Genomic DNA, 12353 nt, shown 5'->3' with positions numbered 1-12353 from the left:
AGAAGAAAACCTGATTGTAGTCATTCGAGGACACAGAGGAGAAAGAAGAAAAGATATACCAAACAATCAGCAATTGTTCCCGCTGCAGCACTGAAACGTTACAGCAATAACGTGGTTGGCGCTTTAAAAAGGGGTGTGTGTTGTATATGTGCATTTCTATGATCGAGTTAAGGTGAGTAGCTTTAAAAAATGTTCCAGAGGAAAGACTTCACCAGCCATTTTAACAGGTGGGTCTTCCTCTTTACTCCTCTCTCAATTAGGGGGGAAGTAAGACAGGGAAGTTTGGGGTATTCAATATATAAATTCTGCAATGTGCTATTCAGTTGAGATTTTGTGATCCTGCCACCTCTGGCGGCTAATAAAAATTTTCACATTATCCACAAACATTTGAAATTTGAGCACAAGTTTACAAAGTTAACAGAGTCAGCTGAACACTTGCCTTTTTACCCATAGCAAAGAAAATGTAAACATAATAAAATGGTAAATATAATAGTTCAATAGTTTTGTATTCTTCTCCAACAAGCCCCCTGGCCTCCACTAGTGGACCAATATTTCAGTGTTACTGGGGAAATTTTGCCAAAGAAAATGAATGTTCCTCAATTCTTTAAACTGAGGCCATGGTTTAAATCTGTCAGATTTGACACCGTTGTTAGTGATGAGTCATTACCACATGCGAAATAGTTTTTTCCTATAGACCTTCCTACAGGATACCACAACTCAGTAAACTAAGGAAATGCCTATTTCAAATAATTAGGAGTTTATAGGTACGACTCTGTATAATAACTGCATTAGAGAAACTGAGAGAGATTGTAAGGAAAACCCACATGTATTTTAGTGGGATGGATGTGAAGCACTTTAAACAAAGATAATAACTTCTTTTTAATAAAAAAAATAATGCTGGAAATGCAGCTCTTCAAGCTTTAATAGAATATTATGAATAGTCAAAGCAAATGAATGGATATGATGAGTTTAACAGGGGATGCTCCAAGAGTGAAAGCAACACGCACACCACGGAATTGTGGGTAACAAGAAAATGAGAGTGTGCTACTGATTGGATGCAGACAAGCAATGAGTAATTCCAGAGCTCACAGTCAAACAAACTGCTTGTGGCACTAATGCTTGTGCCCAATTACCAATTCAGAAAGAAAATAAAAAGCAGTCTCAGTAGAGTCGGGGTGGGAAATCTCCAATTAGCACCAATTAGTGAAGTTGCTTCCTAGAATGGAATTCTGGGGACCTTAAAAAAAAATTCTCCCAGAATGCCTGATAGAAGCATTTATTTACCAGGTGATGAAACTCCTGAAGTATAACTTGATGAGGATTTGTGCCTGTGGGGTGTGAATATAGATACTAGCTGGAACTTGCCTGCTCGATTTGACTGGTCGATCATGGGCTGTACTATTCTTCTTCTGGCATTAATAAACCTGAAATAAAATAGAGAAGTTCAGTCATAAAATGAAATTTCTGTGCTCTGAGAACACCTTTGCACGACTGTTGCAGAGAACACAGTCCATTCGAACATCTACTGAACATTATCTTTTTAATTCATAGGCAATTTTCTCTTTCAGTGTTCAAAAAGAGTTGACTATATCATCTCCTCCATCATCTCATAATCAGCTGGAGGCTGACTTGCTAAAAAAGCTCAGGGAAGAGAAAAGGTTTCCCTGAGAAAACTTCTATTCATTTGCAATCATGCTTCTGCTTTTTGAACAAAACAGAATCTGGTTAAAGTTCGCAGGCTGGAAGATTTTTCCTTTCCCTAAACTCCCCATCATCGGGAGACCCAGCTTCCCTTTGCAGCTGGTCATAAATGGAGACCAGGCTCTGGCACTCTGCTTTCATAAGGTATTGTTAGGTCAGCAAAGCCATCAATTAGGCTGTCTGAAGTTTTATCACCAACACAGCAGTAATAAGTGCTGGCCAGAAAGACTTCTGCTCTTCGGCAACTCCTGCAGTTTAAGCCTGTAAAGTTAGGGGTCATTTAGAGGTCAGTGCCAGCTGGGGGCGGCCTTTCCAGTCTAAACTGGGACACCCAGGGCAGGGATAAGGTAACTGCCAACCATAAACTCAGCCACCTTTCAACCCACTAGAAAGACAGAGCCTCAGGTACACATGGTTGATATTAGAGCCCAAGAAACATTTTCAAATCAGGTGGTGGCTGAATCACAGGAATGTGAAGGAGAAGCAGTTATTTCATCTAGAAGCCTGGATCTAATTTTGTTGGAAATCCAAAAATAAGTGCCTACTTCATGTTACTTTAATGTTTAATAATGCCCATCAAATATTCATGTACAAACAAAGTAAGATGATAAGAAATCTCCTTTATTTCTACAAATTTAATAAAAACAAAACAATTTTCTACCATTTGTGAGTTACCCTTGTCCCTGCGCATTAAATGACGTGCATTCCCCACACATTTGAGCTGATGCACAGGATTCACTGGCTGCGCATTTGGGGAGGGGGAGGGGCATGAAAGGAGAGGAGACGCCTAGCATAGAGCTGGCTGTCCTTTAAAAAATACCCATTTATAACATTTCCCAATATTCCCAGTTTCAAATCTTAACTGCAGGGGACTTAATGATTGAGTCTACACGGGGCCAACAGGCAGGAACTGAAAACTTCTTTGAAATTAGCCAAAAACATTCTAGTGTGTGTTGGCAGCTCTGCGTTCCTACGGAGATAAAGTTCCTAGTTGAAGTCCCTTCTGAGAAGGACAGCAGCCCACACTCATTCAGGCCTCCTGCTAGCACTCCAGTGAAAATACAATTAGGCTGGAGAATAACAGCTGCAAGAAAACTAAAGAAGTCGTTTGCATATGGTGTTTGTTTGCAAAACAATGAACTTCTTTATTACCTAAGAAAGTATAGCTCAGTTGTCAAAAATGTTACACGACCCGCTCCCCCCCACCCCCGCCTTCCCTCCCCCCTCCCCCAGGTTTGGGGAAGAAAGTGACAGGCTATGAGAGGTGAAAACAAAAGGAAAGTTGTAACTGCATATTTATTACTACCTGGCACCTTAAGGGCTGTTAAGGAATATCTGACCAGGTGGATTGCAAAGCCTTATAGATCCCTCAAATCAGAAAAGGAACTTAATTATTTTCTACTCTTTCCCCATCGTTTTTACTGGGACCAAGGAGGACTAACCTGAGATTTCCACCCCTCGCCTGCCAGGAGCTATTTCTACCAGCTCAGGTTAGGACCAACTGAGAGGCTCAGGAGAGTCAGAGAAACCTCTTCTCTCCTCCTTGAAGTTTCTAATGGAGGACACACATAGCAGGGGTTTCACCTCTTTTTTCTGTGCTACTAATCCTGGTTTTGTTTTTTCCTATAGGCCTACTCTTTAGGTAAAACGAATTGCTATTTTTTCCCTTTTTAATTTCACCCTTTTACTCTTTTATTATTTACATCTGGAGGTTGTTCCTTTATTTATGTCTTTCTCTCCAGTTCCCCCAAACACTCCCTTACTCACAGAGCTGCAAGGCATCATGGTTCTCAGTTCTCAGCAGGAGAACTCCACACTGTCTTCAAACAAATAATTACAGGGAAGGTTAGAGGTTCACTCAAAGGTCATTTCTTTGGATACTCGTCAGAATGTTTACATTAGTAAAAAACGGGGTCCTCTCAAAAGGTTGTTCAATGGGGGATACACAACAATGCAGAACATTAAAAAAGCATTCTGTGTGCTAGCAGGTCTTCATAGAGGCGCTGAACTTGGAAATGCCACTTCAGTATTACATTTTCAACTAGTTACCATGGCATGGAAGGGATGTTCACTAGCAGCAATGGTGCTGGCCTTTCTTTGCCCAGTTCTACTAAACAAATATGCATAAAAGCCTCTGAAAGTGTTCACAGATCCTTTTACAAAGGGTCATAGAGATTTTGCTTCCTTCACTTGGGCTCCATATGCCTCTCTGAATTTTTGTTCTCAAACAATGGTTATGATCCATAGTGCTATATCTTGCCAGCTTCGTAACTCTACCACATTCTTTGAAATCTCAGAGAATTTTAAAAACATATGTGCCCCAATTTTTCAGAAATCTCTTAACATACAACTCCTGCCAATCGTCGACTCCCCGATCTTGGGATATCTTATAAACACTATAGACGTTATTATTAAAATTAACAATTAATGAATTGACTTGTAAGGGCACTTTACTACTAAAAAATGAAATTACCCCACTGTAATGATCCACAGGCCACTCTTTAAAAACACACCAATGTACATAAAATGGAGTCATTTAGTTATAGATTAAAAAAATAAAATTAAGAGTAATTTTTATTTCTTTAATACTACTAAGATGAAATTTACAAATATGATCTTTCGTCCAAATTACATGACATTAATTTTTCCACATCCTCTGATCTATGATTTAAAACGAATTTATTCAGTGCTCAAGCAGTAAACAGAATATCAAGTTTTGATTCTACTTAGAATTTGAACAGTCTAAGTTGAAAATCAACTGATCTTCAATCTTTCAAGGTCCAAGCTCCATTCATATGGAAAAACACAACTCACTGGTTCAAAAACAAAAGGCGTCTTAAAAAAGGCTCAGAAGGTTTCTTGAATATTAAATGGGTCTTACAAAATAACATTTTGATGAGTTAAGTGTAAATGAATCAGACACATATGGATTAAGTTATCCTTGAATTTCACACGGGTTTAAAAAATAAGGGGAAAAGAGGGTCTTGGCAAAAACATTTTGGACTTTGCCAAACCCAAAACATTTGAAAAATTGCTGAAGACATCCAACTAACCAAAATGCAGCAAGCTGCACCCAACTTTAATGAAAACCCCCACAAGTTATTTCCAATCCAAAGACTGTTAGGTTTTTCATCTGTATCTCATATTTAAAAAATTCTCTAAGTTTTAATGTCATCCCGGAATGATTTTGAAGTTGAGGACATATACTTCTCTATTGGTACAAACAATTTAACCCGAAATTACAAAGTCTTCTTAGGTATTAAATAGCTCTTAAAAACATTCTGAGATTTGTACAACTTGCCTGTAAAACATGCCATATATGATGAATGCCATAAATAAAATGTGCTAGTAAGTCTAGGGCCTTATCCAGATTTCACTTAGAAAAAAAAATTTCATTAGCCTCATTGTGACTTTTTTTTAAGGGCTAGAGATAATTCCATTAGTGACTCCTTAGGGAATGAGTACCCTAAAGTGCACTAGTTCCATTGATTTGTATTGAACACAAAGTTAGTATCCAGGCTTACACAAAAGCTCTGGAGAATATCTACTAATACTATCTACTTTCTCACTAAATTTTACTGAAATAGAAAATGAATTAGTATGTGTGATCCTTAAAAACTATATACTAAGACTGTTAGCTTAAAAATAACTTAATTATAGAAATAAATTCAATGACTTTCCAAGAATCATGAGGCCTTTCTGAGTCAACATGGAGACGAAAAAAGAATATATTAAAAATAATAAATCCAAGATAGCAAAATATCATTGACATCTCATCTTATTGTCATGCTGGAGAAATGTCTCCTGGAGACCTCCCCACAATCCCCACCTTAACCCCCAACAGAAGAGCCAAACTTTCCAGCTTTGCATACTTTTCTGCAACTGATATCTGACCGACCTGATTTTTCTTTTAAAGGCTTTTCACTCTAAAGCATATTTCAGATCGGTAGAGGTAGGTTTAGGTGTCATTCCTGATGGTTGGTTGATTTATTTTCTTTTCTTTCTTTCTTTTTCGCCCTCCTCTTTTTAAATGGCCGATAAATCCCTTCTTTCTGGTTCACTAACTTCATGCCACACCTGGTAACCAATTCCTTTCAGCAGCATTCCTTTTGTTAGAAAGTGCAGGCCTCTGTGGAGTCACCTGGAAAGCTGCCAGGTGACTCCACAGAGGAAAAATCGAGAATCCCCAGAACTGAGGCTTTTGCATGGATTGGTCTGGTCAAGGAAGGGGGCTGAACTGTTGACAAGGGATCAGATCAATTTGGAAGAGGTGTTATAGGCAGCTTGGTGACGAGGGACTTGTTAAAAAGTGAAAAACCCTGCTTCTCCACCTTCCCCAGCCATGGGGTTCATCTGCAGTGGTGCTTATTCACAAAACTTGCCACAGACTGGTGTTTGAAACAATGAAGGTTCAACTTTGGCAAGTCAGTTATCAAGTTTTTCATTATGTATGTCTTAGTTCTTAAAAAAAAAAAGCAGATCTTTTTCTGTGCTGTGGTTATGACTATGAGTGGGGTTTTCTCAGGAAGATATACTGAAATGATTAAATCAATGAATTAAGCAGATTTAATGCCTTCAACCATGTGCTTGGGCACATGAATGATCGAGTCATGTTGCAAACATAAAATTTTCATTGGTGGCCAGACCATACTCATAGACGACTGTGAACAAAGTAAGGTAAATGAATGAGGTTCATGATATATTCAAGGTTCATAATTAATTTTCATGAGCTACAGCTTAATTTATAATTTGATAGATACCAGATCTGTCTACAACTCTAAAAACAAACGAACTAATAGTCATACATTTACAATATGAAACTATGATATTAATCTGGAGTCACAAACCTTTTGTAGTTTTCTGAATATGCCTCGAGTAGTGAGTGAAGTATTCATGCTGACATGAAAGGCCCTGGGCAAAATTATCAAGCAGGAGATATTCATCTTTGATGACCTTCTGTGGTCTTCCTTCAGTATTTTTTCCTTTATCTAATTCTTCCATAAAGTTACGAGGGCTCACATAGGTTCTTTACTAAATTACTTCACTTTGGGTAAATGCTTCTCAATTATTGTTCTATATTCCAGACATCTCCAAAGAACAAAGTGATAAAGTGTATGGGCTCATATTCTCTGTCCTTTCCTGGCTGTGTGACCTTGGGCAAGTCTACTTAACTTTCCAAGCCTCGGTTTGTTTCCTATCTATAAACTGGGGCAATAGCTGGGCCCAAATTGTTTTGAGGCTTAAGGGAGGTACTGTGTGTAAAATTCTTTGCACAGTGCCTGGCAAGGATCATTAAATATTAGCTTGGACTCAAAATGCACCTAACTGATGTCCTTCCCCAAAGAACTCTGTCCTCTTATAGGTCGTAATTAAAACTAGGTGGGCGACTATTAAACTAATCCATGCTGAGTCGATAAGAGGGTAATAATGTGTTATAACCTACAGTTAGCATGTGTCCATGCTGTAAGGGTCTTTCCAGATATCACGGCTAATCCAAATGTATAATCCATGGTGGGGATTTCAGACACTGGAGCAGGCATTTGCTGAGGGGCTGGGTGGTGGGGTGGAATCACAGTCTCTCAACAGTTCTTTAGGTCCTTGCAACTCTGTTCCATGGACCAGCCACAACGACTTGACCTTGAGCTTGTTAGAACTGCAAAAATACTGTGGTCCCTACCCTGTCACTGCTGAATCTGAATCCGTTTTTTTTAAAAGATCTCTGTGTGAGCTATACACATTTAAGTATGAGAAGTCCTGCTCTAGATCACAAATCAAATAGATAATCTAGCATGTGGCTTAAGAACACAAACTTTTAAAGATCAAGTTTTAATTGTGAACTTTAGCTGTGAAAATGCACATGCTATTCTCTTTAGTCATGTTGGATCTAAACAGTCTTTTTAATCACTAGCCTTGGGCGAAAGTTTATAATTTAATTCATTTGACTCCATATGTACCTCTTAAAGGAAAAGCTGGGCCAATAAAGTGTTTTTGTGGAAACTGTTATCTCTCAGAAATGGATAGGAAGAAGATGGTAGAGTTTTTTTCTTTAGTGTAATTCTGTACTGTGAGTTTTTAATAATAAGTATGATTATTTTTATAATTAAAAAAAGTTTAAAAGTGACCAGGAGAATTTGGTATCTTATTTGACTAAGGCTTAGATCACTAATAGTAGACTTTTTAATAAAAGTATTTGAGAAATTTTCTCTAAGACAGGGAATTATCATTTATTTCTTTTATAATACTGAGCAACAATAAAACACTATTCCCTAAGTATAATCACACTCGATGGCATGTAACAAAACTTCCCAGCAGGTTATGATTTTGAAGCACTGTTACTTTTACAGAATGCCATCCGATTATTCTTATGTAGCTATTTATCATGTACTATAAAACTGATCTTTCAAAGCTATTTGAAAGCAAAGGAGGAGAAAATACACAAACTTCCTGAGCTATTCATATCTAGGATCTATCCTCTTAAAGATAAAATACTAAGTCAATAGACCTAAGTTGTAGTATATTACCTCATCCTGTACATGATTTATTGCAGATGGAAATCAACTAGAATATGAATTACTTTGAAAGTTTTACTACTGACATTAAAATTCCAGATCTATATACCTACACACCTTATAGTGCTTCTGAAAACAACTCATTGAAGACAAGGAAGATACATCTACAACTTTATTCAGTTCTTTCAGCATAAAAAGCAGTAGTAATCATTTTCAAAATTGCCAATTACCAATTGCCCGTTCATCTACCTGAACACTATAGCCTGACTGGGCTTTGAGAAATCAACCAGTCACTTTATCATCAGTTACATAGATTTAAGCCAGTTCTCATTATGTTCTTGGCCATTTACCAATTCACACTGAGGAGAAGATCCTGACAAATCTAGGATCTTTTTAGATTTCATGATCACCTTTGACTGAAGTATTAATTCTCTATCCTACTTCTCAATGGAAACCACCTAAGCATTAACTTGCCAAAAAAGCACCAAGCTGTTTAGCAATTATGCATTAGATATGTTTGAGGAGATCAAGGTGCAGTCACATGCCCTATACTATGGATCTCTCTCTGATTAGCTTGTCATCTGCTCAGAAGAAGATGTAGGCTGATTCTCCCATACAGTCTAGCAGGCCAGCTGTTAGCTGCCTGTCAAGCCCTCAAGTGGACAAGTAGTCCAGGAGCAAAAATGTCATTCCTTTGATCTGGCAAGGAGCAGCTGCTGATTTATAGAGTAGGACTTTGTTCTTCCGTTCTATTTTACTTTCTTTCCTAAGGCAGAACCACAAAATCCAGGAGAAAAAAAAAGTGCCGTTGCCAGCAACATCAACAAGCTCTGACAACTGCAACAGGGTTTTTCTTGGCCCTCACAAAGCTCTCAGGCATCTCCTTTGACGCTCACCTTTCCCCCCTCACCACCCCCCACACACACCATTTTTTGCAATGCGGTAGTTATTGTTTAATTCAGCTTCTGTAAATGGAATGGACTGTGGCCAGCAAGCCTGGGGCATAAACACACCTGTATGAAAGAAGCCTTATTGTAGCAACTATCTACAAGCAAGCTCGCATGAACCATGCGTTCCTGAGTTCAGAAAGAACGCTCCATTTTTCTTGACAGCAAATTTTACCCTAAGTGAGTTTCTATTTTTAGTGCCATCAACCTATGATGACCACATTTGAACTGTTTCCTCTCCAAAGGCATCACACTCTTTAAATCAAAGAGAAAAAAGGATTAGATTCTTTTCATCTGTGAGCAAACAGATCCATCAAAAATGTTTATCCACTGTCTATAATATCAATCGTTAAGTGCTGAATTAAACATCCAGAAAGGCTTTAGCAAATGCAATATCAAAGATGCCATAATGTTGATTTCATTACCACTGATTTATACCGACATAGGCTTCCTTGAGTAATATGTAAGGGGAAAAAAAAAAATCAACAACAAAATCGAGCCATATGCATTGTCTTGCTAAGAATTAAAAGTGGTTTCAACAGCGTGATCTTGTTCTCAGCGAATAAATCTGTCAGGTCAGAGATGCCCCGTCAATCAAGTGGTACATGAAACAATGTGGCCTTAAGATAAACTGTGAGATGTCATCAGCCATATATATGTGTTATGTGTATGTATGTGTGTATATACGCACACACACATATATGTATGTGTACATGTACATGTATACATATGTGTATATGTACACACATACACGCTCACATCCCAGATAATAAACTTTGCTGGAAATTAACACCCAGCTAGGTTTTCTGTGCAGCTGCTGGAAGGAAGGGTGAGAAAGAGTTATCAGGTCTAGGATATTTACACATATTACCACATAGGTCAAAGACAGCAATTTTATAGGTGGTGGAATGATAAAAATGAAGGAGAAAAGAACAGTTGTTAAAAATCCTTGCTTCTACTCCATTTTGCCATGGTCTGGTGTTTGCTCTCTTCTCCCTTGTCTCACTTTCCCTAGGGGAATAGAGATTTTTCTCAGCCTCATTTTTTTGCTTTATCCTATGTTCTTCTTCGCTCAGTCAAAAGTTACTAAGCACCCAACTCCTCAACATTCAGAAAACTGTACTAGTAGATGCTTTCTCTGGGGGTGTGTATATCCCAGTGGGAGACTGGGTTTGGGAGGCGGGGAGAAAAGGTGTAGAGAAGCAGTGCTTATGTAAGGCCTATATTCATCTTTTTCAGTCCTAAAACAATTAGAATAAATCATTTTTGAGATCCATAGTAATCTGTACATGTGTCACACATTGATAAGTTCCACATTCTATACTCAACAGAAGACAAGTTCAGTGACAAAAACTTGACAAGGTCATATATAATAAGAAATTATATATAACACATAAATATATAATTATGACTGTCTCCATATATATATATTTAAAATTTTGAAAATGTAGTCCATGCCTTTAAAGATTTTTACTCCGCACACCCACAGAAACAAATGAAAAATCGCAATTTGAGAATACATAATAATCACAAATCAACACAGTCTACATGCACTAAATAAGTGTGATAGGGTCAATTAAAGAAGTCAGATGGAGGTTAATCACCAGACTCTAGGAGGAGGAAAGCTGAAGCAGATTAAAGGAGCATAGGTTATTGGGAAGAAAGGAAATAAGGGAATGGTATGTGTGAAGCCACCAAGGCAGACCAGGACCCATTTTGTGCGAGGGAGAGTACAGAAACTGAATTCAGACTGGCTGCTGGTTTGGGTTTGTAAAACCTAGCTACAGTTAACAGACAAGTTGGTGGAGGTGCTTTCTTTCCTCAGCTTTATTGAGATATAATTGACATATAACATTGTGTAAGTTTAAGGTATATAAGGTATTGATTTGATATTTGTTTTGCAAAATGATTACCACCGTAGCATTAGCTAAAAGCTCCATCATGTCATGTGATTACTAGTTCTTTATGTGGTGAGAAACTTAAGATATACTTATAGTTATATTAACTATAATTAACCATGCTGCGTCTTAGATCCTAGAACTTACTCATTTCCTAATTGGAAGTTTGTACCCTTCGACAAACATCTCCCCACTTCCCCCACTCTGGCGGAGGTTCTTGAGTGGTGACAAATTGAACTTCTGAAATTCTCGAATGGTGAAAATGATAAAACATGGTGCTTGAGGAAGATCTATTCCAAGAGCTATATATAGGGCGAATTGATGAGAAGCTAGAAGCTGAGCAGGTAGGAAGCTATTAACTAATTCAAGCAGAAGAGAGAAATAAAGTAAACCCAGATGAAGGTGGAACATATGAAAAAGAAGTGTGACACTTAGCTTGGAAAATTGTTGATGAATTATGCTTAGATGACATTCAAATACAAGTATAGAAGATATTAGGGTAAACTAAAGCATCTATGTTTGAGATGTTATGGTACACAGTTGATAAAAACTGGAAATTGAGAAGGAATTCCTATTTGTTGTGGTAAGAAGAAGGAAATTCAATTTTCCAAATGTTACACTTTTAAGTTGACAGTGGGACTTTCAGGCTGAGAAGCTATACAAGCCACTCAAGGTAAAGGACAAAGGAAGAGTGAAAGGTTAGCAACAAGTGACTTAAACTTCAAAACCCTCTAATCTTGTCAAAACTGCACAAATATTCCAGAGACGTGGCAACTTCCAAAAAATTACTTCCTCTTCATATATCCTTCAGATTTTACAAAGTCTTCTAGCCATTACTGGTTGGCCAAGTCAATTGTCAGTAAAAACCTCTCTGGTCATGGCCTTCTTTTTATTAGGTCTAGTTTGCTTTTTCTTTTAATTCTGAGATAATTTGTGTGACTAGATTAGAGGCGTATGGTAATAACATATCTGTCACACTGCGGATTGCTACATAAGTTGGGTTCCACTCAATACTTAACAACGGAATTTATTAGAATTTTAAGAATTGGATATAGGAGATTTTATGTTTTTAAGCGATAGCATAAGACAATCAAGGGTGGGTTTTCTCTAGGTAGTGACAACTAATTTGGAAGAGAATTGATAGGACAAAGTGTTACATTTAAGAGGGACTCCATTAAGTGCGATGGCTTCCAAATTGTGTCCTCTTTTCAAAACATATTTTTCTTTTTAAATGGGCTTTTAAGGTGAAAAATATAGCACTTCACCCAAAATGGTGTGGAAACAAATGGTTCTCAAGT

At 37.7% G+C, this 12353-nt stretch overlaps 1 protein-coding gene across 12 annotated transcripts in view; it reads right to left on the bottom strand.

The window, feature by feature from the left end:
* Nucleotides 1–12353, bottom strand: part of MEIS2 (Meis homeobox 2) — a 194985-nt gene that overhangs the window by 4240 nt on the left and 178392 nt on the right. For 5 of the 12 annotated variants that reach the window (XM_039843947.1, XM_039843945.1, XM_039843950.1 and 2 more), the window contains one exon: nucleotides 1285–1424. In XM_039843947.1, the coding sequence (XP_039699881.1) occupies nucleotides 1285–1424 (140 nt within the window). Of the gene's footprint in view, nucleotides 11–1284; nucleotides 1425–12353 lie in introns of all 12 variants that reach the window. The other 7 variants (XM_039843954.1, XM_039843949.1, XM_039843956.1 and 4 more) reach the window with 2 other exon arrangements.

This window comes from Pteropus medius, unplaced genomic scaffold, assembly GCF_902729225.1.
Source record: "Pteropus medius unplaced genomic scaffold, Ma_sr-lr_union100, whole genome shotgun sequence".
Taxonomy (NCBI): domain Eukaryota; kingdom Metazoa; phylum Chordata; class Mammalia; order Chiroptera; family Pteropodidae; genus Pteropus; species Pteropus medius.
The sequence above is the reverse complement of the archived record's forward strand: the minus strand, read 5'-3'. Positions and strand labels throughout refer to the sequence as shown.